The sequence below is a fragment of the Berghia stephanieae genome, chromosome 2 (genome assembly GCF_034508935.2).
Source record: "Berghia stephanieae isolate SIO BIC M18660-M18661 chromosome 2, UCSD_Bste_1.3, whole genome shotgun sequence".
In the NCBI taxonomy this organism is placed as follows: domain Eukaryota; kingdom Metazoa; phylum Mollusca; class Gastropoda; order Nudibranchia; family Aeolidiidae; genus Berghia; species Berghia stephanieae.
In genome coordinates this window covers 115,895,170-115,922,137 of record NC_088361.1, presented here as the reverse complement: position 1 = coordinate 115,922,137, position 26,968 = coordinate 115,895,170, and the positions used below count along the sequence as shown (strand labels likewise).

The window sequence follows — 26,968 nt, the reverse complement described above, 5'->3', positions numbered from 1 at the left end:
TAGAATGTACTTGTTCCTTTTCGGTTTGAGTAGATAGAAAAAATCTATTCTTGTGGGAAGTTTCAGGAAAAGTTCTGAAAATGGCTGGTCAGGAGAGAGTTAAAAATGAATCTCAAAACAAATGGGCGTCACGTCACAGATCGTAAGAAAATGGCTGAAAAATCAATGCCATGATATAAAACATGACATTAATTGTTAAGTTTTGTGGGTTAAGTTAGCTATAATAAATAAGGCTCAAACTTAATTTTTAAAATTGAGCATTTATAAAGCGCGATATCCCACTAAACGTGCTCAAAGAGCTTTAGCTTTACAAGGAGTTTTTAGCGAACAGTAACAATTAACATATAGGACGAAACATGACGCCTGTTAGGCGATATTACAATTTTATTTCCGAGAGAGAGAGAGAGAGACAACTCTGTTAACGGCCAGGTTCTCATTTTACACCTGAGTACGGTGAGAGAATGTGAGTAAAGAGCCTTTTCCGAAAACCTAAGTCTGCGCCGCTCAGAGCGGGACTCGAACCCCGGGACCTTCCGATCCGAAGGCGAGTGTCATACCACTAGACCACATAGCCGCAAAAAAAGTGACCCCGGTGGACTTTTTTTTTCCTCGCCAAAAAATGAGAAAAGACCTTTTCTCGGTCTACGGAGATACTGTCTGTATCAGCCAGCCTTTGATAGTAGATAACCATTGGTGTTTAGTGAAATCACCAAATCATCGTCTTATAAGGATTCTCATAATGGGCATCTGGCGCCAAACTTCAGTCGAAAATAAAATTACCCTTGATTTTATCAGGATAACCTTAACAAAGAAATATTGTATTTAGTGGATCTGATATTTTCTCTTTGACAGAATCCCATAAATAACACACATGTTCTAAATTGTATAAAGACCACTCATTTCAGAACTGCTAGTGTGGTTTCCAACTGCCTGTGCTTAGGCGTACGAGGATAAATTACAGATACCTTATCCCATTGTTGCAACAACAAGTTGAAATACTCAGCCATCATCAATATCATCAAAATGTCAGGCAAATTGACATTTTTCTTTGCATTGGCCTTGGTCTTTGTGATTGTTCTTCATGCTGAGGAGGTAATAAATACTTTATTAATGGCATGCTATGAGTTTCAGTAAAATACAAAACATTTCTACCAATTATTTTTTTTTAGGAATGGAACAACGTCACGTAATTTTATTTATTTTATTTTTTAGAGAGATAACTCAAAATGTGTTCTTTGCATTTTATTATTCCATTATTATTGCCTCCATTTAGATACAGTTTGCATGGATATAGAGGGACTTGGCTTTAACGGGGGTTTTATTCCTAGTCCCACTATTCCCGTTGTATATCCGAGTTCCACTGCAGTAATAATAATAATAATAATAATAATAATAATAATAATAATAATAATAATAATAATAATAATAATAATAATAATAATAATAATAATAATAATAATAATAATAATCATAAGGGGGGGGGGGGAGCGCGAAGTGGCCGAGTGGTTAAGGCATTGAACTGGGACCCGGAAGGTCGAGGGGTGGAACCTCGCTTCAGGCACTTTGGCTTTTTTTTTTCTTGAGCAAGGTTCTTAACCCCCAATTTGCTCACTTTGACAACATGGGTGATTCCTGTTGACATCAGACATATTGTTTGATGAATTATCTGTATATTCCTTGGAGGAATGCCTAGGCGATGTTATCTTATGATATCGTGGCGGAAAGGGCATAATTTAATTTTAGTTAATTAATAATAATAATCCTAATAATAATACTAATACTACTACTACTTCTACTAATAATAATAATAATAATAATAATAATGATTCTTCGTCTTCTTCTAGGTTCCATGCCTGGTCCAGGCTTCGGATACTGCATGAATTATCTCTCTCCATTCCTCCCTGTCTCTTGCTTTTTCAAACAGCTCTTGGATTGTTAGGTTGGTGAAGCCCTTCAGTTGGTCTATGAGTGTTTTTCTTTGTCTCCCCCGGGCGCGTTTACCAGGTATTTTTCCACAACTTGCCAGGTATTCATTCTTATCTTTCCTTACTATGTGTCCGAAAAAGGATAGTTGTCGATCCACTATTAAGGGCATTAGTTTCCTTTGTTGGTATGTTTGTTTTAGCACTTCTTCGTTCGTTTTGTGTGCAGTATACGATATTCTCTGCATCCTTCTCAAGCACCACATTTCAAAAGCTTCAATGTTCTTTTGTGTTTCTGCATTTGTAGTCCAGCTTTCGCATCCGTATAACAAGATTGGCCACACGTAGCACTTCAAGACTCGGAATCTAATCCCGAACGACATCTGTTTGTTTTTCAAAATGTTTTCCAGGTCCATGAAGGCCTGTTTGGCTTGAGTTATTCTTGCTCGTATGTCTCGGTTACATCTTCCATCTGTTGTCACTATTGAACCTAGGTATTTAAAACTTTCTACGTTGGTAAGCTGCTCGCCGTGAATCGTTATATTGCAGGTGTTGTTGTTTTCGGGGTTTTTCTGTATTACCATGCATTCTGTTTTGGTGATATTCACTTCCATTCCCTTGGCTTCACTATCTACTACCACTTTGTCAACAATCTTTTGAAGTTGGATTTCTGATGTTGCAATGAGTACCGTATCGTCTGCGTATCTTATATTATTTATGTTGTGACCTCCTACTTTTATTCCCTCCATATTATTTATGCCCTCATGATTGTTTCTTGGTATAGATTAAACAGATCTGGTGAGGCAACACACCCTTGACGGACTCCTTTCTTAATAGGAATGGAATTTCCTGTAGAGTTACTTTCAGATTAAAAGAGAATCGGGTAAGCTCTATGTAGATTTTATAATTGTTAAGTGAATGACAGAATCAGTCAGACGGTGAAAAGGTTTTAGACCCTTTCTATCTATCTATCTATCTATCTATCTATCTATCTATCTATCTATCTATCTATCTATCTATCTATCTATCTATCTATCTATCTATCTATCTATCTATCTATCTATCTATCTATCTATCTATCTCTCTATCTATCTATCTATTTATCTACCTACCTATCCATCTATCCATCTTATATTTATCGAGCTATTGGTCTCTATTTCTGTCTAAGTGAGGTTCCTGTTCTCCCATATTGGGCAGGGAGACATTTACTATATTATGTGTTTTCGAATATGATTTCTGTCTTTGTCTTGGAATGAGATTTCTTGGTTTTGTCCTGGTTCTGGACGGATACCCAGGTTGGGAGGAAACAGTCAAATGTATAATTGTTATTCTTTAACTTTTTACTATCCGATTTTCTTCCTTTCTACTGGCGCTGATATGACCTCAATGTGTTGCAAGCACTATAACACCCTTAAAAACAATAGCAAATCTCTCTTTCTGTCTTCAAACGCACCCACACCCGCGTGACACACACAAACACACACACACACACACACACACACACACACACACACATATATATATATGTATATATATATATATATATATATATATATATATATATATGTCTTTGCCCTACACAAATCGTTTTTAGGTCATACAGATTTTGTCCACTGTATAATGTTTTTATGTCTCTGAAGGTGTGGCACTAAGATGTTATTTTTAGGAAAATGGATTTAGTTTCTTAAAATGAAATACATAAACGTTTCGTTATTCGTTACAATACAATGTTAAAATAGCTTTGACTTGATATAAATCAAGACTATAGCGGCAGGTCTTGCATCATAAATATTCATATTTTATTCATGAATATACCTTTATTAATTAACATAATGAGTCTAGTCTCTTTAATTTTCTGATTCAGATGAGCCACCCGTGAAGAGAGAAATCGGTAAGTCTAAAAAACATTAAAAGTTAGCTTGACTGATACAGGAATCCCAATGGCAGAGTTGGTAAAGCACTCGCTTCACACGAGAAGGGACCAAAATCAATCCTGGGTGCATTTGAGATTTTTTTCAGACCCCCTGTCCACCCAGCAGTGATTGGGTAGCTGGGTCTGTTATATCTGGCGGAAAGTACTTTACAAAAGACTAGCATCCTATCCAAAGGGTGCGGCTATGGTGTGTGGTCTAACGGTATGACACTTGCTTCAGGATCGGAAGGTCCTGGGTTCGAGCCTCGCTCGGCACAGAGTTGAGTCCTTGGAAAAGGCTCTTTACTCATATTCTCTCACCGTAATCAGGTGAAAACTGAGTTCCTAGCCGTTAACAGCATTGTCTCTGTCCGAAAAAATGTTACATTGCCTAACAGGCGTCATGTCCCGTCCTAAATGTTGCAATTGTAAAGCCCTTTGAGCGCTTTGAGTGGATATTGCTCTATATATAAGCTGAATTTCTTTTTTTATCATGCCGGGATGTATTGGACAGTAAAAAGTTAATTTTGGAATATGATGATTGAAAATAGTATTTGTTTAGTTTTCCAATGTGAGAAATCATATTAATTCTCCAACATAACGAATTGACTTTGATTCCAAGTTTCATTTTTGTATCAATAAATTCAATTTTCAGCGCCTGGTTAATTTCGACATAAAACCCTTTCTATCTATCATCTATCTATCTATCTATCTATCTATCTATCTATCTATCTATCTATCTATATATCTATTGAATCGTGTTTGATACAAATATGGTACGAAAAGTGCTCGACATGTAGTAATGGAGCGAATTATTATTTAAAATATTTACCACAATGTTTGGGGCAGTCTACATCAATGTTTCAGGCTTAATTTGCCATCTTCAGGACTGAGTTGTTTTGTTGACAAGTCAACAAAACAACTCAGTCCTGAAGATGGCAAATTAAGCCTGAAACATTGATGTAGACTGCCCCAAACATTGTGGTAAATATTTTAAATAATATCTATATATCTATCTATCTATCTATCTATCTATCTATCTATCTATCTATCTATCTATCTATCTATCTATCTCTCTATCTATCTATCAATCTATCTATCTATCTATCTTTCTATCTATCTATCTATCTATCTATCTATCTATCTATCTATCTATATATCTATCTATCTATCTATCTATCTATCTATCTATCTATCTATCTATCTATCTATCTATCTATCTATCTATCTATCTATCTATCTATTTATCTATCTATCTATCTCTTTACCTACCTATCCATCTCTCAATTTATTTTTCGAGTTATTGGTCTCTTTTTCTGTCTAAGTGAGGTTCCTGGTTTCCCATAGTGGGCAGGGAGACATTTACGGTGTCTTATATCCCCCTATACGTGTTTTCGAATATGCTTTCTGTCTTTGTCTTGGATTGAGATTTCTTGGTTTTGGTATAGTTCTGGCCGGATACCCTGGCTGGGAGGAAACTGTCAAATGTATAAGAGTTTTGGGAGATAATATTTTTGTCTTGTAAATCATCTCTCTCATATGCCCTGTAATATTTTTTATGTGTTATATAATAACGTGTAAACATTTAGTGTATTCCTCTTAGTGTAGACCTGTGCTTATGTCTCGATGAGACTTTTAGGTGATCTCAAACTAAGTACACTGATAGTGTGCTTTTGGAATCTACATCTGTTTCTGATTTGAATCAATTCCCCTTGGTCTTATTTTTCTTGGGTGCTTTAATTGTTATTCTTGATTTTTTTACTATCCAATTTTCTTCCTTTCTACTTGCACTGATATGAACTCAATGTTTTGCAAGCACTATAACACCCTTAAAAACAATAGCAAATCTCTCTTTCTGTCTTCAATCGCACCCTTCAATCGCGTGATACACACACACACACACAAACACACACACACACACACACACATATATATATATATATATATATATATTATACATATTTATATATCGTTGCCCTATACATATCGTTTTTAGGTTATACAGATTTTGCCCACTGTATAATGTTTTTATGTCTCTGAAGGTGTGGCACTAGGATGTTATTTTTAGAAAAATAGATTAAGTTTCTTAAAATGAAATACATAAACATTTCGTTATTCGTTAAAGTACAAGTTAAAATATCTTTGACTTGATATAGATCAAGACTATAGCGGCAGGTCGTGCATCATAAATATTCATATCTTATTCATGAATATACCTTTATTAATTAACATATTGAGTCTAGTCTCTTTAATTTTCTGATTCAGATGAGCCGCCCGTGAAGAGAGAAATCGGTAAGTCTAAAAAACATTAAAGGTTAGCTTGACTGATGCAGGAGTTCCAATGGCAGAGTTGATAAAGCGCTCGCTTCACTCGAGAAGGGACCAAAATCGATCATTCGTGCATTCGATATTATTTTCAGACTACCTATCCACCCAGCAGTGATTGGGTAGCTGGGTCTGTTAGATCTGGCGGAAAGTACTTTCCAATAGACTAGCGTCCTATTCAAAGGGTGCGGCTATGGTGTATGGTCTAGTGGTATGACACTTGCTTTCGGATCGGAAGGTCCTTGGTTAGAGCCTCGCTCGGCACATAAAAGGCACTTTACTCACAGTCTCTCACCGTACACAGGTGATAAATGAGTACCTGGCCGTTAACAGCATTGTCTCTGTCCGAAATAAATTGTTACATCGCCTTACAGCGTCATGTCCCGTCCTAAATGTTGCTATTGTAAAGCGCTTTGAGCACTTTTAGTAGATATTGCGCTCTATAATAGCTCAATTTCTTTTTTAATATGTCGTGATGTGTTGGACAGTAAAAAGTTTATTTTGGAATATGATGATTGAAAATGTAATGGACAATGTTTTTCGTTGGTTTGAGAGTATTTCCATTACGTATGACAATGGCCCCATAATATTTTGGGTTATGATAACTGCGAATGCACGTCGCGCCCAAAATAAATGATAAAATTGTTTTTTGATTTTGTTTGTGTGCTGAGGAAATATTTGGAAATAATTGTTGTTTACATTATTTCCAATAATGTTTATACATTATCAGGAGAAAAAAAAGGTTAACAAACCATTGGGTTTAACAAAGGACTTTCCAACATGAATTTAGTATTATATGAATGCAATCTTTATTTAAATCCATGTTGCTCTATTCTATTTCAGACGGACCAAGAGGAGGCAAAAGAGACATTGGTAAGTTTCAACTGACAAAATTGTTTCCATTACAACACTGAGACTTTGCCATTTTAGACAACAATTAATATATCTTATCAATCATTGCGATTATGATCGTACTAACATAAACTTGTGTTGGAAAAATATATGTAATAACGCCATAAATCGTCAGAAATAGCATGCAATAAGACCTTCTATCATATCTTATATCATAAACAACGAAATTTTTCACTTGAAGTTGGTGCGTCATTTTAGAGATATTCTCATTTACATTCACTTTTCCGTTTACCATTTCAGACGGACCAAGAGGAGGCAAAAGAGAAATTGGTAAGTTTCATCTTTTAAAAAAGTTTTAAAATTTCCAATTAAAATTTTGTGATCCTGCCATTTTACTTCCTTTCTTAATCCTCTCCTTACCAGCCATTTTCAGGATTTTCCCCAAAACTTCACACCCAACTAATACAACAACATACCTTTGATCACTCAAATAAAATGGCAGTAAGTTCTTACGATACATCATTTCTTTGGCAAAGCATGCTCAACAACACACTGTTCATTTTCTTTAAATTTTATGGTGTACAAAAGAAATTTGAATAAGAAATATGTCGGTTGTGCGGCGATGTGGTCTAGTGGTATGACACTCGCTTTCGGATCGGAAGGTCCTGGGTTCGAGCCTCGCGCTCGGCGCATAGTTGAGTCCTTGGAAAAGGCTCTTTACTCACATTCTCTCACCGTACTCAGGTGTAAAATGAGTACCTGGCCGTTAACATCGTTGTCTTTGTCCGAAAAATTGTAATATCGCCTAACAGGCGACATGTCTCGTCCTACATGTTAAATGTTGCTGTTGACCAGGGACCCCTTGTAAAGCGCGTTGAGCACATTTAGTGGATATTGCGCTATATAAAGCTCAAATATTTAACGAATGTGACGATTTTCCTGTGGTTGGTAAGGAGAGGGTTAATCCTCATGAAGCCACGAGGCGCCAATTCAGACGAGCCTCTTTCAGTTCTTTATCCATGGAGCGGCTCTGTCTTCCTTTTTTTGTCCTTGGTATAATGACTAGTCCCCTTATTGCGGCGACTTAAACTAAAATCGGCAAGGACAAGTACAGTGAGCACAGCATTAATGGGAGCGATCTATATTCATGTTTTCGTCCAACCGAATCATCAATCACACGATTTGTTGAGGTCCACCGATTGGATATTTCGTAACAAATGTAAACACATTGCTTTGTTTATGAAAGTGTAAACACACTCATGTGTCAAGCTGAACAAAATGACCAATTGAGATGTAAGATATTTTAAAAGCTGTGAATACTTTTCACTATATGGGTCATTTTGAGCACGCTTTGCAGTGTGACCAATGACCTCGAGCACATGGAATGGGAATATGGATCGTGCCCATTATAAAAGAGATGCAAATGGAAATGGCTGGAACATGTTGCCAGAATGTATGCAGCTACGTTGCCAAGAAGTGAAATCAGCTGGATGGCTGGTTGTAAAAGATGAATATGCATTGGGTTGAACAAGATGCCAAAAAGTCATTGTTTAAAGTTAAATCGATTAAAACTGTGAGATCTCTGTATTTTTTACTTTTAGAAACTAAATTCTTTGTCTCCAATTAAATATACATAGACCCCACTCGCTTTTTAATATACTCTAATAAGCTTCAACAGTCGTGACGTCACTTCCCTCGTAATGACGCATGGTAACTTAGTAACTGGCTCCAAACTATCGGAACAATGGCGGACGCCCTTATGAACTATTTCTCCGACGAGCATAAAAGTGTATCCAGAGGAGGAAAACATTATAAATATGATCATGTTTTAACTTTTATACATTCTGATCACAAGACATATGAAAAGTTCTAGCCAGCATGAAGAATAAAAAGTACCGCTTTTCTTTGTTTAGAACTACGATGGCCGCCGTTGCTGGGCGACGTGACATCAGACTATTTGAGGAGTTGAGTCCCATTCAGTAACAAAGCACTTTTACAAATGAGTTTAGTAATTCACACTTAAAATATTTTAATCAATATTCACTTATCCGTCTTCTATTTCAGACGGACCAAGCGGAGGCAAAAGAGAAATTGGTATGTTTCATAGGTGACCCATCGTCTCAAAACGGTATTATGTCGGGATGTAAAAAGTTACTTTTGGAATAAGATAATTGAACATATTATTTGTTTAGTTTTGCAATGTGAGAAATAATATTAATACTCCACCATAACGAATTGACTTTGATTCCAATTTTCAATTTTCAGCACCTGGGTAATTCCGACATAAAACACTTTTGAGACGGGGAGGGGGGGGGGGGGGTTTACAAATAAGATAGTTAGTTTTTTCCATTATGTTACTGAGGTCTTGCTATTTGTGACCTATCTTCTCAAAACGGTATTATGTCGGGATGAACCAGATGCTAAAAAGCCAAATTAAAGCTAAACTGGTAAAAAAAAAAATTGAATTATTGCTTTTTAGCATTCTAAAATACGATATTCATTCTCTTAAAAAAGCATACAAACTCATTGCAACTCTGATATTTCTAGAAATAAACTCAATTTTCAGCATCTTAATCATTCCGACATAACACCGTTTTGAAGGCGAGATGTCACTTTTTTTTATTTATTATAATAGATTCCAAGATTATGACGTTTTCTGAGAGTGCCAATTGTGATAACACTAACATAAATCAATTAAATGATTATCAATAGGTCTTTATGTCATTATATTATACATCATCATTGAAGAAAATACATATGTCAAGAATGAAGGTATAAACAAAGTACTTTTCCACATGCACTGGGTGCTTTATTATTGCATGCAATATTTTCATCGACGTTCACGCCTCTGTCTTATAGAGCCATTGGAAAATTTCATTACACAAAACTGTTTCCATTTCAACACAGAGACTTTGCCACTTTAGATTACCATAACAAGATATCTGCTCAGATTTGTCATTGTAATAGTACTAGCATAAAGCTATGATTGTTAAGAATATAATAATACAAATACAATTTACGTAAAAATGATATTCCTACATCATCAGAAAATATTCCACAAGATTTATAGGATCATCAATGCAATTTCCCACAAAATGTCTAGTACTTAATTTATTGCAATATTTTCATTCATGTTCACTTTTCTACTTTCTTTTTTAGACGGACCAAGAGGAGGCAAAAGAGAAATTGGTAAGATTTATATTGAATTGCTGGTTCCATTAATACACCGCGGTATTGGTGTTGTAGATTTCCATAATTGAATGTCTACAAGCAGTAATACACGTAATATAAGCATAAAACTATGTGGTCAACAATAGGGAATGAGATTAGCGGAAGAGTAGCGTTCCTGGATTGGACGTAAACGGCGGAGAAGTTATTAGAGAGAGAACGTCATGTTGGTTGTGCGCATGCGTCTCTCGTCCTCGCTTCCGGCGAAAGCGACATGAGACACTTCACCGAAAGCGAGGACGAGAGAGACGCGTGCGCAAAACCATTTCCGACGTTCTCTCTGTAAGGTGACGTCCAATCAAGGGACGCTAACCTTCAGCTAATCCCATTCCCTATGATATTTACATCATCAGAAAATTACATATCAAGAACTGTAAAAATGATAACTTTCTTTTATAATAGTTGGGGGTATCAGGACTGCAAACAAGTGCTCGTCGCTCCCAAAGTAAATGATAAAATTGTTTTTGATGTTGTTTGTATACTGAGGAAATATTTGTAACCGATTGGTCCATGTAACTAATTTTAGTACCATAATTCTGGGCTGCATATTATGCTTGTAGGGCTACGAAAATATTTCACCGTGATAATAATCTGCTAGTGTAAAAAGTAACAACCAAAAATGAATATTACAGCTTCAAAAAAGAACAAAATACCAAACACGGAACGTTTTAGGCTCTAAACCCTTCTTCAGCCAACAAAAAAAAACCCAACCCCAAATGAAATCATAACTACGTCCGAATATTAATCTGCCGTCGATCTGTTTTAAAGTTAGAAATGTATTTATTTTTTCATTATTTCTGTTGTTGTTGTTGTTGTTGTTGTTTATGTTGGTTCATGAAAGGTCTTGAGCCGAAACGTTACGTATTTGGTATTTAGTTCTTTTTTTTTTTTTAAAGCTGTTCTATTCATTTTTTTTATTAAGTAAATATTTCAAGTTTTAAAGGCGATTCGTCTATTTGAACCACATACAATGTATATCATTTGTGACCCATCGTCTCAAAACGGTATTATGTCGGGATGAACCAGATGCTAAAAAGCCAAATTAAAGCTAAACTGGTAAATATTTTGAATTATTGCTTTTTAGCATTCTAAAATACGATATTCATTCTCTTAAAAACAACATACAAATTCATTGCAACTCTGATATTTCTAGAAAAAACTCAATTTTCAGCATCTTAATCATTTCGACATAATACCGTTTTGAGGCGAGAGGTCACAATTTATATAATTTTACCATCATTTAATATTTAAGAGGGACCAAGAAGACGCAAACGTATTATTGGTAAGATACCATAATATTCTCAAATCGCTATGATTTTGAAGTGCACAAATTACCAAGAAAGAAGTCATTCAGAGCCACGAATCCCATACTGCAAGAAATTTATCCCGGTTTCTATTGCGTGAAACGGACAATATAACAGCAATCGCTCGCTATACTTCGGATAGGAGGCTAGTCTCTCACAAAGTACTTTCCGCCAGATCTGACAGAACCAGCTACCCAATCACTGTGGGGTGGACAGTGAGTGGGGTCATAAAATAATCTCGACTACATTGGGGTTTGGTCTTGGTCCCTTTGTGTGTAAAGCGAGTGCCTTTACCCACCGACCTATCAAGACCTTCAAATACAAAAAAGAGGTTTTAATGTTAAAGAGGTAAGTTGTGTGATATTTAAGTTGGTTTTTTTTTTGGGGGGGGGGGGGAGGGGGCGTGGGGGAATTAAAGAAGCTATTTTCAATGCCCTCAATAAGACAGATAAACAACACCCATGTTTCATATTTATTTTGGTTATGAATTCAAGTCTCAGCATTTTAAACCCACCCCGGAATAAAACCGTTTTGAGGAAATTACATAATGTGTCCAGATGAGGAAATAAACAATGCAATATCAAACGCATTGAACATGGTGCAATCAAAGAAGCTCTCTGTATAAACTGTGACCTACTACTTCAATGTGATATTATGTGGGGATGAATTTGCTGTTCAAAATTTCTTAATAAATGATGAAATTTTAGTTACATAAATTACTTATTCTGACGAGAATAAATAGTAATCTTATACTACAAATAATCTAATTTTCGTCAATAATAACGTCAATCGAAAATTGGATTCAATAGTCTGATGTCACGTCGCCCAGCAACGGCGGCCATCTTGGTTCTAAACAAAGAAAATCGGTACTTTTTATTCTTCATGCTGGCTAGAACTTTTCATATGTCATATAAATATATATATATATATATATATATATATATATATATATATATATATATTATATATATATATATGTGTGTGTGTGTGATCAGAATGTGTAAAAGTCAAAACTTGATCAGATTTTTTCCCTCTGGATACACTTTTATGCTCGTCAGAGAAATATTTCATAAGGGCCTCCGATAGTTTAGAGCCAGTTACTAAGTTACCATGCGTCATTACAAGGGAAGTGACGTTACGACTGTTGAAGCGTATTATATTGTTAAAAATCGTCATTATTTAAGATTATAGCGGCAAGTTATACCATTAAACGTTCATATATTTATGATTTATGCATCTATTTTTATTAAACAACATAATATGTGACCTTTCGTCACAACGGTATCATGTCGGAATGATTAAGATGCTGAAAATTGAGTTTATTTCTAGAAATATCAGAGTTGCAATGAGTTTGTATGCTTTTTTTTAAAGAGAATGAATATCGTATTTTAGGATGCTAAAAAGCAATAATTCAATTTTTTAAAACCAGTTAAGCTTTAATTTGGCTTTTTAGCATCTGGTTCATCCCGACATAATACCGTTTTGAGACAATGGGTTACATATAGATATATAATAAATTCATTTATACTTTACAGAATTAGAAGATCTTCTCAAGAGGGCAATCGGTAAGTCTTTACAATATTCAACATTCACGATAGCATTATTTCTTTGTTTGTGACCACTTCTAGCGTGCGGCTATGTGGTATAGTGGTATGGCATTCGCCCTCGGGTTCGAGTTTCGAGCGGTGCATAGTTGATTCCTTGGAAAAGGCTCTTTACTCACCGTACTCAGGTGTAAAATGAGTAACGTTAACAGCATTGTTTCTGTTCGGAAAAAAATGCAATATCACCTTACAGGCCTTATGTCTTTCGTCCTACATGTTAAGTATTGCTGCTGGCGAGGGACCTGTTGTAAAGCGCTTGAGCACGTTTAGTAAATAGTACACTATAAAAAATCTCACATTTTGTTGTTGTTTTGGGGGGGGGGGGGTTCAATTCATTATTGCTTGTGGTCGGATTTTTAGATCAAGGAGAGAATAATTTGAAATAATCAAAGATAGACACAGTTTGGAAAAAAAAACAAACTATTACTATTATTATACATCATCAATATAAAAAAATCATATATCAAGAATTAAGGCATAAACAAGGTACTTTTCCACATAAATTGAGTGTTTTATCAATGCATTCAATGTTTACATCGACGTTCAAGCCTCTGTTTTCAAGAGCCATTGGTAAATTTCATTACACAAAACTTTCCATTTCAACACAGAGACTTTGCCACTTTAGATTACCATAACAAGGTATCTGCTCAGATTTATCATTATAATAGTACTAGCATAAAGCTATGATTGTTAAGAATATAATAATACATATACAATTTACGTAAAAATGATATTCCTACATCATCAGAAAATATTCCACAAGATATATAGGATCATCAATGCAATTTCCCACAAAATGTCTAGTACTTAATTTATTGCAAAATTTTCATTCATGTTCACTTTTCTACTTTCTATTTCAGACGGACCAAGAGGAGGCAAAAGAGAAATTGGTAAGTTTTACATGAAATTACTTGTTTCATTAATACACCGAGGTATTGCTTGCTGTTGCCGATTTCCATAATTGGATGTCTACAAAAAGTGGCCATTGTAATAGTAAAGTATAAAACCGTGTGGTCAACAATATATGTAATGATATTATACACCATCAGAAAAATATATATCAAGAACTGTAAAAATGATAAATTTCTTTTTCACAATAATTGCTTCATTATTCAATGTTTTCATTAACGTTCACGTTTTTTTCATCTATTTCAGACGGACCAAGAGGAGGCAAAAGAGAAATTGGTAAATACTAGTATAAACTTATTGTTGTTTACATTATCATTAATAATGTTTATACATCATCAGAAAAAAAATGTGAACAAAACAATAGGATTAACAAAGTATTTTTCAACATGAATTTAGTTTATTATCAATACAATTTAAAAAAATTTAAATCCATGTTGCTCTATTTTATTTCAGACGGACCAAGAGGAGGCAAAAGAGACATTGGTAAGTTTCAACAAACAAAATTGTTTCCATTACAACACTGAGACTTTGCCATTTTAGATAACAATTAGGATATCTAATCAATCATTGCGATTATGATAGTACTATTATAAACTTGTGTTGAAAAAAATATATGTAATACCGCCATAAATCGTCAGAAATAGCATACAATAAGAACTAGACGTCTTATATCATAAACAACGAAATTTTTCACTTGAAGTTGGTGCGTCATTTTAGAGATATTTTCATTTACGTTCACTTTTCCGTTTACCATTTCAGACGGACCAAGAGGAGGCAAAAGAGAAATCGGTAAGTTTTATACAAGTAAATATTTTAAGCTTTCCCATTAAAATTCTCTGATCTTGCCATTTTACTTCCATACTTAATCCCCGGTAAGCCATGAGATGCATAAAGCATCTACTTCCGTCTAGAGGCTGCATAAACGCCAATACTATTTCAAGTCAGACCAGCCTCTTTCGGTTCTTTTTCAATCGAGCGGCTATGCCTTATTTTTTGCCCATAGCACTATTGCAATGACATATCTGACCAGTCCTCTTATTGCGGTGATTTAAAGCGGCAAAGACAAGTACAGTGAGCATAGAGCATTAAGTATAAAAGAAATGCAGATGGAGATGGCTGGAACATGTTGCCAAAATGGATGCAGTTACTTTGCCAAGATGGATGACTGGTTGCAAAAGACGAGTATGAATAGGATTGAACAAGATGCCAAAAAGTGATTGTTTAAAGTTGAAAATTAAACTAAAATGTGAGATTTCTGTATTTTTTACTTTGAGAAACTAACTCATTGTCTCCAATCAATTGGTAAATTTCATCAAACAAAACTGTTTCCATTTCAACACAGAGACTTTGCCACTTTAGATTACCATGACAAGGTATCTGCTCAGAGTGGTCATTATAAAAGTACAAGCATAAATCTATGGTTGTTAACAATACACGTAATCAGATAATATTTTTCATAAAATTTATATGATCATCAATTTACTTGTCCAAAAAAATGTAGTAGAACTTTATTTATTGCAATATTTTCATTTATGTTCACTTGTCTTCTTTCTATTTCAGACGGACCAAGAGGAGGCAAAAGAGAAATTGGTGAGGATTTGCTGGTGTAGATTTCCATAATCAGATGTCTACAGATAGTGACCATTGTACTAGTACAAGCATAAAACTATGTGGTCAACTTTATATGTAATGATATTATACATCATCAGAAAAAAATATATTAAGAACTTTAAACGTAATGAATTTCTTTTTCACATAAATTGCTTTTTTATTGAACATTTTTATTAACGTTCATCTATTTCAGACGGACCAAGAGGAGGCAAAAGAGAAATTGATAAATATTAGTTTAAACGTACATTTGTTTACATTATACGGAATAATGTTTATACATCATCAGAAAAAATTTTTCACTAAACAATAAGATTAACAACGGAATTTTTCACATGAATTATAATTTTATGAATACAATAATTGTTTTAAAAAATCCATGTTGCTCTATTTTATTTCAGACGGACCAAGAGGAGGCAAAAGAGACATTGGTAAGTTTCAACAGACAAAATTGTTTCCATTACAACACTGAAACTTTGCCATTTTAGATAACAATATTATGATATCTAGTCAATCATTGTGATGATGATAGTACTGTTAAAATCTTGAGATGGAAAAAAAATCTGATAAAGGCCCGTAAATGGCTGGTAAAAAAATTGTCGGAAACCTGTGAACTCGCAAAAATAGACGAACAGGACAAAATATGGGTTAACAAACACAACAGATTTCACACGTCAATTGACTAGTCCAATCATTGGTGATAATTGACAAGATTGAATGATAATATACCTAGCTGACTAGTTTGTTTTGTCGTTGACGATACAAATAAAAAGTTTCCTTTTTTTAAATGTCGGCGCGAAACTGAATAAAAACTTATTTTGTCGAGGCATGAAATAATACCCTTTTATTTTCGTGTTTTTTAATTTGGTTCTGTCTTTTGACGTTATGAATTTTATTTTCACTTTTATTTTATTTAAATGTCAGCACTTAACATAATTTATCGAGCACAATCGTACTGTGAGAAATCTGACAATGTCAGGAAAATTTAATAACGCTCTGTAGAATATATATATATATTAATATATATATATATATAAATATGAAATTTTCATTTGAACTTAATGTTTCATTTTTTAGATATTTTCATTTACATTCACTTTTCCGTTTACCATTTCAGACGGACCAAGAGGAGGCAAAAGAGAAATAGGTAAGTTTCATCTAAAATAAAAGTTTTAAAATTTCTCATTAAAATTTTGTGATCCTGCCATTTGACTTCCTTTCTTAACCCTCTCCTTACCAGCCATTTTCAGGACTTTCCCTGAGGCATTTTCACACCCAACTAAAAAAAACATATTTTTGATCACTCAATCAAAATGGCAGTAAGTTCTTACGATTCTTTGGCTATACATGCTCTCTAACACACTGTTCATTTTCTTTAAATTTTATGATGTACAAAAGGAATTTGAATAAGAAAAATGATGGTTGTACCTTAACGGATGTGACGATTTTCCTATAGTTGGCAAAGAAAGGGTCAATCCTCATTAAGCCACAAGGCGCCATTTCAGACAAGCCTCTTTCAGATCTTTATCCATGGAGCGGCTGTGTCTCCCTTTTTTGTCCTTAGTACAATGACTAGTCCCCTTATTGACTTAAAACGGCAAGGCCAGGTACATTTTTCACAATGATTGCTTTATTATTCAATATTTTCATTAACGTTCACGTTATTGTCATCTATTTCAGACGGACCAAGAGGAGGCAAAAGAGAAATTGGTAAGTTTTATATAATGGTTCCATTGATGCACTGAGGTATTGCTATTGTAGATTTCCATAGTTGGATGTCTACAAACAGTGACCATTGTAATTATTCTAGCATAAAACTATATGGTCCACTATATATTCTATAATATCATATAGCATCAGATAATATATATATATATATATATATATATATATATATATATATATATATATATATATATATATATATAAGAACTGTAAGATGAATTACTTACTTTATCAAATCAACTGCAACATCATTGAAAGGGTTCATTAACGTTCACGTTATTGTCATCTATTTCAGACGGACCAAGAGGAGGCAAAAGAGAAATTGGTAAATACCAGTATAAACTTCCTGTGGTTTACATTATCTCTAATAATGTTTATAAATCATCAGAAAAAAATGTTAACAAATCAATAAGAGTAACAAAGGACTTTTCCACATGAATTATAAAAACTTGTTGTGGTTTACGTTAACTTTAATAATGTTATACTTTATCAGGAAAAAATGTTGAGTGAACATTATGACTCTTCCCTATAAATGTATTACTTTTTGAATGCAATGTTTTTTATTAAATGCAAGTTTCTCTATTCTATTTCAGACGGACCAAGAGGAGGCAAAAGAGACATTGGTAAGCTTCAATAGACAAATATTGTTTCCATTACAACACTGAGACTTTGCCATTTTAGATAACAGTATTATGATATCAAGTCGGCATTGTGATTATGATCGAACTATTATAATCATGAGGTGGAAAAAATTGTCTGTTATAACGTTATCAGAAAAACAAATATGATAAGACCTATAGCATAATCAACAAAATTTTCACTTAAAATTAGTGCTTCATTTTTTGAGATTTTCATGTTCACTTTTCCGTTTACCATTTCAGACGGACCAAGAGGAGGCAAAAGAGAAATAGGTGAGCTTCATCTAAAGATATTTTTGAAATATTTCCCATTAAAATGCCTGTGGTTTTGCCATTTTACTTCCTTACTCAACCCTCATTGAGCCATGGGTCACTTAAGACATCTGCTTCTGTCTATCGGCTGCATGGACGCCAATGTTATTCCAAGTCAGGCCAGCCTCTTTCAGCTGATGGAACGTCTCCAAGTCTCTTATTATTATTTTTTAGCCAGCCTATTTGTCTTTTGCAACCAGTCATCCAGCTGATTTTACTTCTTAGAAAAGCAGTTGCCTCTATTCTGACAACATGTTCCAATCTCCATCTGCATTTTTTTTATAGTTATGGTTATGCTCACTGAACCTATCCTTACAGACGCTACAATCTTTATTACATTTTATTATTTCTTATTTTCAACGTTCCTTTGTTTATTGTTGTGCTGACGATGGAATTGTACCCGAAACGTCCATTGTGTATACTGTTCCCATACAAAACATTTCCATCGTCACCTCTTTGTTAGTATTTTCACGGTCCCAAGCTTCAGGCAACCCACACCGCTCTCTAGTTATGTAGTGTAACATAGTGTTATCTACATGAATTTATGCTTGCAATCTTATTTTTATTAACGTTCACTTTTCCTTCTACTATTTCAGACGGACCAAGAGGAGGCAAAAGAGAGATTGGTAAATTTCATATGATAATATAGTTGTTTTCATCAAATCACCGAGGTCTTGTTATTTTCTTTGGATTACCTTTGTAAATGATGTCTCTAACCAGTGGTGATGTAATATGACTAGTATAAATCTATGGCTAACAATACCTACGAGATTTATATAGAACTTTTCCATATGAATTCAGTACTTCATTATTGCAATATTGCTGTAATCGTTCACTTTTTCGTCTACTATTTCAGACGGACCAAGAGGAGGCAAAAGAGAAATTGGTAAGTACCATAATATTATCAGATAGCTATTTCCATTACAACATGAGATCGTGTTATCTTAAATTACCAAAGCAGGATGTCTAACAACATTGGCCATGATAATAGAACTAACATCTTATCATGTATTCGGCGAATTGGATATTTTTGTATTGAGTTTACATCGTGATGATTTCATTGAAAAATCATTTTATTTGTCGTCAAAACTCCTCAAAAATAGACGCCTTAATTTTTAGCACGTGGGTTGTGTGTCAACCTTCCTGTTAGCGCGTATGACAATGAGGTTGGAATACTTGCATTGAATTGATACCCTTTAGTGATTCCTTTCATTATTTTGAATACAATCAATTTCTTAAAACTTACATCAACCATTTTCTGCTACTAATATTAGGAAATAATTCTACAATAAATGAGAAAAATATGCAAGATATAAATTGCTCAAAATATCTCAGTGCCAAATAAAATGCTACGTGGAGTTCTCAAACGAAGTCAAAAAATGTTGACAATAGAAATTAAGTTCAACTTTTATTCAACATACGAATCATAATTTTGAGTTGATCGACTTATCATCATGTTCATTGCACAGGCTTTGTTCATTGAACAGACAGCTTTGATTGTTATTGCAATGTTTGTATTAACGTTCACTCTTCCATCGACTATTTCAGACGGACCAAGAGGAGGCAAAAGAGAAATTGGTAAGTTTCATCTGGGATCACTGTTTCCATTACAACAATGAAGCCTTGTTATTTCAGATTGCCTTAGTATAAGATTTCTCAAAACTGTGATGATGTAATAGAGCTAGCATAACTCTATGGCTAACAATGTCTGTAATAATGTAATACATCAACAGAAAATGTGTATCAAGAACAATTAGATTTATATTTTAGTACTTTTCCTCATTATATGAATTCAGTGCTTCATTATTGCAATATTTCTGTCATCTATTTCAGACGGACCAAGAGGAGGCAAAAGAGAAATTGGTAAGTTTCATCTGAGATAACTATTTCCACTACAAACCTGAGGTCTTGTTATTTTAGATTACCGTCGTATGATGTTTACTAACATTGTAATTGTTCTGGCATCATCCTATCATATGATAATTCCAATATCTGTTATAACGGTATAGTCCTAGGAAAAATGTTTTAAAAGAACGTTAGGTTTAACTAAGTGCTTTTCCAAATTACTATAAAACGTATCTCACTATTGCGATATGTTCGTCTACGTTTACTTTTTCTTCTTTCATTTCAGACGGACCAAGAGGAGGCAAAAGAGAAATTGGTAAGTTTCATCTGAGATCACTGTTTCCATTACAAATATGAAGCCATGTTATTTCAGATTGCCTTAGTATAAAATATCTCCAGCCAATGGTGATGTAATAGAGCTAGCATAACTCTATGGCTAACAATATCAGTAATAATGTAATACATCAACAGAAAATGTGTAGCAAGAACTATGAGATTTATATTCTAGTACTTTTCCAAAATCGAATTCGGTGCTTCATTATTGCAATATTTCTATAATCTATTTCAGACGGACCAAGAGGAGGCAAAAGAGAAATAGGTAAGTTTCATCTGAGATAACTATTTCCACTACAACCATGATATTTTAGATTACCGTCGTATGATGTCTACTAACATTGTAATTGTACTATCATAATCCTATAATATAGTCATTCCAATATCTATAAAACGTTATACTCCTCAGAAAATAATGTTTTACATAAAAGAACTTTAGGTTTAGCAAAATACATTTTCTACATTACTATAGAACGTATCTCACTATTACACTATTTTCGTCTTCGTTCACCGTTTTCTTCTTCTATTTCAGACGGACCAAGAGGAGGCAAAAGAGAAATTGGTAAGTTTCATCTGAGATCACTGTTTCCATTACATCAATGAAGCCTTGTTATTTCAGACTGCCTTAGTATAAGATTTCTCAAAACAGTGATCATGTAATAGATCTAGCATAACTCTATGGCTAACAATGTCTGTAATAATGTAATACATCAACAGAAAATGTTTACCAAGAACCCTTAGATTTATATTCTAGTACTTTTCCATATAGGAAATCGGTGCTTCATTATTGCAATATTTATGTAATCTATTTCAGACGGACCAAGAGGAGGCAAAAGAGAAATTGGTAAGTTTCATCTGAGATAACTATTTCCACTACAAACCTGAGGTCTTGTTATTTTAGATTACCGGCGTATGATGTTTACTAACATTGTAATTGTCCTATCATAACCCTATAATCTGGTAATTCCAATATCTGTAATAATGTTATACTCCTAAGAAAAAAATGTTTTAACAGAACGTTAGGTTTAGCAAAGTACTTTTTCACATTACTATAGAACATATCTCATTATTGCGATATTTTCGTCTATGTTCACTTTTTCTTCTTCTATTTTATTTCAGACGGACCAAGGGGAGGCAAAAGAGAAATTGGTAAGTTTCATCTGAGATCACTGTTTCCAATATGAAGCCTTGTTATTTTAGATTCCACTAGCGTAAGCATATAGTGGTTAACAATATTGTGCAGTATATCTATACATCATCAGAAAAATATGAAACAATTACCAAAGGATTAACTCTCTCCGTACAGGCCATTTCCTGATTGTCCCCAAAACGTCACACCCAACTTATACCAAAATAGATTTCTTTCACTCAAACACAAAAGCTGATAGTTGTTGCTATACATATTTATTTCTGCTAAACGAGCTCTTTATCATATGTTTAATATAATTTAACTATAGCAAACCATTTTGTTCAAATATTATGATGTACAAAAGAAATCAGAATGAGAAATATGTTGGCTGCATCTTAACGAATGTGACGATTTTCCAATGGGAGGTGAGGAGGGGCTTAATATTTCTCCACACGAATTCAGTTACTTCGTTTATTCAATTTTATTTTTTATGAACTTTTTACTTTTCCATTTTCTATTTCACACGAGTCAAAAGGAGACAAAAGGGCCATTGGTCAATTTTATCAGACATAACTGTTTTCAGTACAACAGATAATAATTTCAATCTATCGTTTTTTCTGAGTTTTAAACCACATTTTTGACGTGAAGAATAGCTTAGCGCTATTGTATTGGCTTGCAAAACCCTCTATATAAGTAGAATAACTAGTGGCGGACAATATTCATTACTATAATATCATAATAGTCTGATAGTAATAATTAATAATAAATAATCTGGTTTTCCATTAGTATTGATAGCGATATAAATGCAATATTTTCACTAACACTAATATCAAATTGAGAAATTAGGGAGCAGGCACAGGTGTAAGATAAATATCTGAACAAGTGTGTATGTGAAACAGTGCCAGACAAAGCTAGCAACAAAAATACAAGATATCGGGAATATAATAGATTGGACAAGGCTTGTTCTGTTTTCAGATACTAGCCATTAACCGGCTCTCTTTATTTCAAACAAAGATAAAATGTAGACTACTACGTGCTAAGTAAATCAAGTGAAGGAAGTGAATGGGATAGACAGATAGATGGAAGAGAAGACTGAACGAATAAAGCAAAGGGGAATAACTCTAATAATCCAAAGGGCCAAAATAATAACAACAAGGGAGTGATAGAGTAGATTAGGAAAGCATAACGAAAGGGAGCGTAATCTATTACAGGGAACCTCTGCGGTGCAATGGTAGTAGTACGTCTGACCGGAAATCAGTAGGTTCGAGGCTCGATCCCTAGTCGAGAATGACGGACTTTTTGGGATGTTTTTTTTTTTCTTTTTTTTTTTCTTTTCTTTTCTTGTATTATTCTTTCTTGCTTTGTTCGTCACAGATGCCTACACACACCAGTTCAAATAATATTTTCACCAGCGTGTTAATCATAATTAAAGTTAATCACTTTGACCTTATATATTATTTCAGATGGACCTAGAGGAGGCAAAAGGGCTGCTGGTAAGTGTAATAATATATGACCCATCGTCTCAAAACGGTATTATGTCGGAACGAACCAGATGCTTAAAATCTGAATTAAATGTTAAACTGGTCAAAAATTTTAATTGTTGGCATTAGCACCCTATAATATGGTATCCATTCTCCTCAATAAATCATATAAACTCAACACAAGTCTGATATTTCTGGCTATAAATTCAATTTTCAATATCTTTGCCATCCCGACTTAATACCGTTTTGAGGCGAAGGGTCACATATGCATTTTTTATCGGACACTTTATTTAGCGTTCTCGAAATTTTGAAGTTAAATTATTTTTAAAAAACATGTTAATGTTTGCTTTGCCTGTTGGGATTTTTTTCTTTCTTTGTTTTTATTTGGTGGTTGTTTTGGTTTTTTTGTTGTTGTTTTTATTTAGACTTTTGTTTTCTGTTGTTGTTTGTGTTGTTTTTTTTTTGTTTTTTTTGGCATCTTGGCAAAAACTCTAAAAGCTGGGACTTCACGAAGACCTAGGTTTGAGAGATTTTGCCAAGTTTAGATCATTTAACCCTCTCCGTACCAACCGTAGGGAAATTGTCACATTCGTTACAATGCAACCGACAACTGTCTCATTCTGATTTCTCTTGTACATCACAAAATGTAAAGAAATGCTTTGATTACAGCTATAAATATTAACATTCTGTGTAGACTACATTTGTTACTTTTTTTGTTTGATTAAGAAAAGTCTATTTTTGTGTTGAGTGGGTGTGAGTTTTTGGGGAAAATTCTAAAAATGGCTGGTAAGGAGAGAGTTAAATTGTGACCCTTCGCCTCAAAACGGTATTAAGTCGGGATGGCTAAGATATTGAAAATTGAATTTATAGCCAGAAAATTCAGACTTGTGTTGAGTTTGTATGTTTTATCGAGGAGAATGGACTTTACTCACATCATTTTCTCACTGTACACAGTGTAAAATGAGTAGGCCTACCTGGCCATTTACAGCGTTGTCCCTGTCGAAAATAAAATTGTAAGATCTCCTAACAGGCGACATGTCTTGTTCTACATGTTACGTTTTACTGTTGGTCAGGACTCTTTGTAAAGCGCCTTGAGCACGTTTAGTGGATTAATTTTTTTCCAAAAAAATATTCATTATATCCCAATAAAGATTTCTGAGTTTAATGTCCGCTTTCATAACCATTATACGAAGATTGATGAAACAAGTGCCTTATAAATTTTAGGTTTGGAACGGAGTGACATGTTCTTGCTTTGCCATATCTTGTCCGGTCTCGCCATTGCATTCATTGCCAACGCTCCCCATCGCGTTTTTAATAGTATTCGATAGTCTGATGTCACGACCGCCCAGCAACGAGCAGCTTGGTTCTAAACGAAGAAAAACGGTAGTTTCTATTCTTCATGCTGGCTAGAACGTTTTCACATGTCATGTGATCAAAATGTATAAAAGTCAAAACATGATCAGATTTATAATGTTTTTATCCTCTGGATACACTTTTATGCTCGTCGGAGAAGTATTTCATATGGTCGTCCGTCATTGTTCTGATAGTTTAGAACCAGTTAATAAGTTACAATGCGTCATTACGAGGGAAGTGACGTCACGACTGTTGAATCCTATTTCGGTTGTTGATCGGCCATCTTTGGTTATTATAACTTTGAGGTATTAAAAAAAAGATGCTATGTCTTCCAGTTGTTGACCTCACACTATGATGTTAGCTTTGATGTTGTCCTTGCTATTCACCGCCATGTTTCATTTATCTTTATTTCACTCCATTCCCTATGCAGTTGCTTTGGTTACCAACCAGGTAGTTAGATCTTGTAACTTTATTATTAATATTACTTCCGGCATTAGGGACGGTGGCAATTTTCAAAATCGATGCTTTTCGATTAGGTAAAATACTCACAACATCCGCCAGCCAAATTTAATATACCAACACAGAAAACTGTGTGTATCCTTAACCTTTTATAGTCTAATTGATATAATTTATTGAGAACGTTATCACTAACAGGCTGTCTATAAATAATAATAAAGGGGGGGGGGGTGAATGGTGTCGACATCGTTCCATCTATATCAAGAAATGCATCTATGGTAACGGGAGAGAGAAAAAGAGGATTTATTTCAACTTTTAAGTACATTAAATACATACACGTGCTGCATTGGGGAAAAACGATTGGCAAATTTGCCAGATAATTTGTGTGAAACACACCAGACAGAACGATACGAGAGTATAGATAGTATGCAGATGACGTCACTCAGGCCTTTGTTATTGTTTTTGCCATCCGCGTTTGTGAGTTGTTCTCACTAAACTGTATTAACCAGACTATAAAAGTTCATGGTTACACAGAGTTTGTGTGTTGGTCCGTTATACTTCCGGATGGCAATGTTGTGAACTCCTTGGCCAAGCGCATTCTATCTATCGATAGTATGCGTTTGGCTAAGAAACATTGCCAATCGGAAGTATAAGGGACCAACACACAAAACTGTGTGTATCGATGAACGTTTATAGTCAGGTTATACAGTTCGATGAGCATTACTCATAAACGCGGATGGCAAAAAAAAAACAAAAAAAAAAACAAATAACAAAGACCTGAGTGACGTCATCTTCGAACTATCTAATAAAGTTTATTCTAAATATAAACATCGTTTGTTTGATTTAAATTTTTTAAAAATTATTTTATCGTCGGCACGGGGTTAGAACCCATGACCTTTTCATGTGTGCTATGAATTTAAAAACAAATGTGTTTTAACCCTTCAAGGTATGATATTTTATATATTATGGACCTGATGTGATGTTAACTTTATTTTTTTTTACTCTCTAGCCTAATTCCCTTGGCTGAAGTGAGCGGCATGTAAGTATACATTTTCACTCATCACCATCAGCATGACAATCGCCACCCCAACCATCCCCCCCTCCCCACCACCACCACCACCACCACCACCACCATCATCATCATCATCATCATCATCATCATCATCATCATCATCATCATCATCATCATCATCAAAATTATCATCATCAGTATCATCATCATCATCATCATCATCATCATCATCATCATCATCATCATCATCATCATCATCATTATCATCATCATCATTATCATCACCATGACCATCATCATCATCAGTATCAGCATCATTATTGTTCTATTAAAATTAAATTCATTATTACCACTACTGAAACTAAAATGTATTCCTATTTAATCGTAGTAGTGGTAGTAGTAGTAGTAGTAGTAGTAGTAGTAGTAGTAGTAGTAGTAGTAGTAGTAGTAGTAGTAGTAGTAGTAGTAGTAGTTTCACATTATATCATTCGTCTGTAGTGTTTCATTCATCCTGTTTTGTGGATAAAGAGCAAACCCGAAACGTCCACAGTATGTCTTCGTCCTATACATTGAAGCTTACAATACAATATTTAATGTATCATTATTTTTTCCTTCGAGCTTCAAGCAGCAATATTTTCATTATTCCGTAGTAGTCGTAGTAATAGTCGTAGTAGTAGTAGTAGTAGTAGTAGTAGTAGTAGTAGTAGTAGTAGTAGTAGTAGTAGTAGTAATAATAATAGTAGTAGTAGTAGTAGTAGTAGTAGTAGTAGTAGTAGTAGTAGTAGTAGTAGTAGTAGTTGTTGTAGTAGTAGTAGTAGTGCTCTTGTTGATTTCTGACTTATTTCTCTTCTGCAAACACAAAAGGCAACTTCTTTTATTAAAATTTTTTTTTCTATTTTGCCTACAGAGATTTCTTGTATGGATCGAATTACCTGAATAGCATTAAAGTGTTAACAGGAAAACCGTTGTGTGTTGTTTGCTGTTGTTTGTCATCAAAATAAAGTTATAACAAAAGATTGA

At 34.2% G+C, this 26,968-nt stretch overlaps 1 protein-coding gene across 50 annotated transcripts; it reads left to right on the top strand.

Moving 5' to 3' along the window:
* Positions 1–875: 875 nt before the first annotated feature.
* Positions 876–26,968, top strand: LOC144966324 (uncharacterized). 50 transcript variants are annotated; one of them, XM_078902576.1, is made up of 32 exons: positions 878–1,092; positions 2,790–2,805; positions 6,100–6,126; positions 7,003–7,032; positions 7,312–7,341; positions 9,076–9,105; positions 10,171–10,200; positions 13,079–13,108; positions 14,008–14,037; positions 14,303–14,332; positions 14,510–14,539; positions 14,816–14,845; positions 15,617–15,646; positions 15,861–15,891; positions 16,067–16,095; positions 16,782–16,811; positions 17,345–17,374; positions 17,685–17,714; positions 17,983–18,012; positions 18,271–18,300; positions 18,936–18,965; positions 19,196–19,225; positions 19,888–19,917; positions 20,173–20,202; positions 20,471–20,500; positions 20,753–20,782; positions 21,050–21,079; positions 21,332–21,361; positions 21,637–21,666; positions 23,110–23,139; positions 25,946–25,975; positions 26,856–26,968. In XM_078902576.1, exons 1-31 carry the CDS (start codon positions 1,024–1,026, stop codon positions 25,948–25,950), a joined length of 927 nt encoding a protein of 308 aa, XP_078758702.1. In that variant the 5' UTR covers positions 878–1,023; the 3' UTR covers positions 25,951–25,975; positions 26,856–26,968. The 50 variants fall into 50 exon arrangements, with proteins under 50 accessions (XP_078758718.1, XP_078758733.1, XP_078758732.1 ...); XM_078902592.1 differs by lacking the exon at positions 9,076–9,105 and having other exon boundaries at positions 876–1,092; XM_078902591.1 differs by lacking the exon at positions 21,637–21,666 and having other exon boundaries at positions 877–1,092.

What these genes read in the sequence shown, in the direction of transcription:
- LOC144966324 (XM_078902576.1), top strand. Translation starts at nt 1,024, where the DNA reads ATGTCAGGCAAATTGACATTTTTCTTTGCATTGGCCTTGGTCTTTGTG. An exon ending in CGGAGGCAAAAGAGAAATTG is followed by an intron (nt 9,106 to 10,170) that starts GTATGTTTCATA and finishes TTTCTTTTTTAG; the next exon opens with ACGGACCAAGAGGAGGCAAA. An exon ending in AGGAGGCAAAAGAGACATTG is followed by an intron (nt 14,540 to 14,815) that starts GTAAGTTTCAAC and finishes TTACCATTTCAG; the next exon opens with ACGGACCAAGAGGAGGCAAA.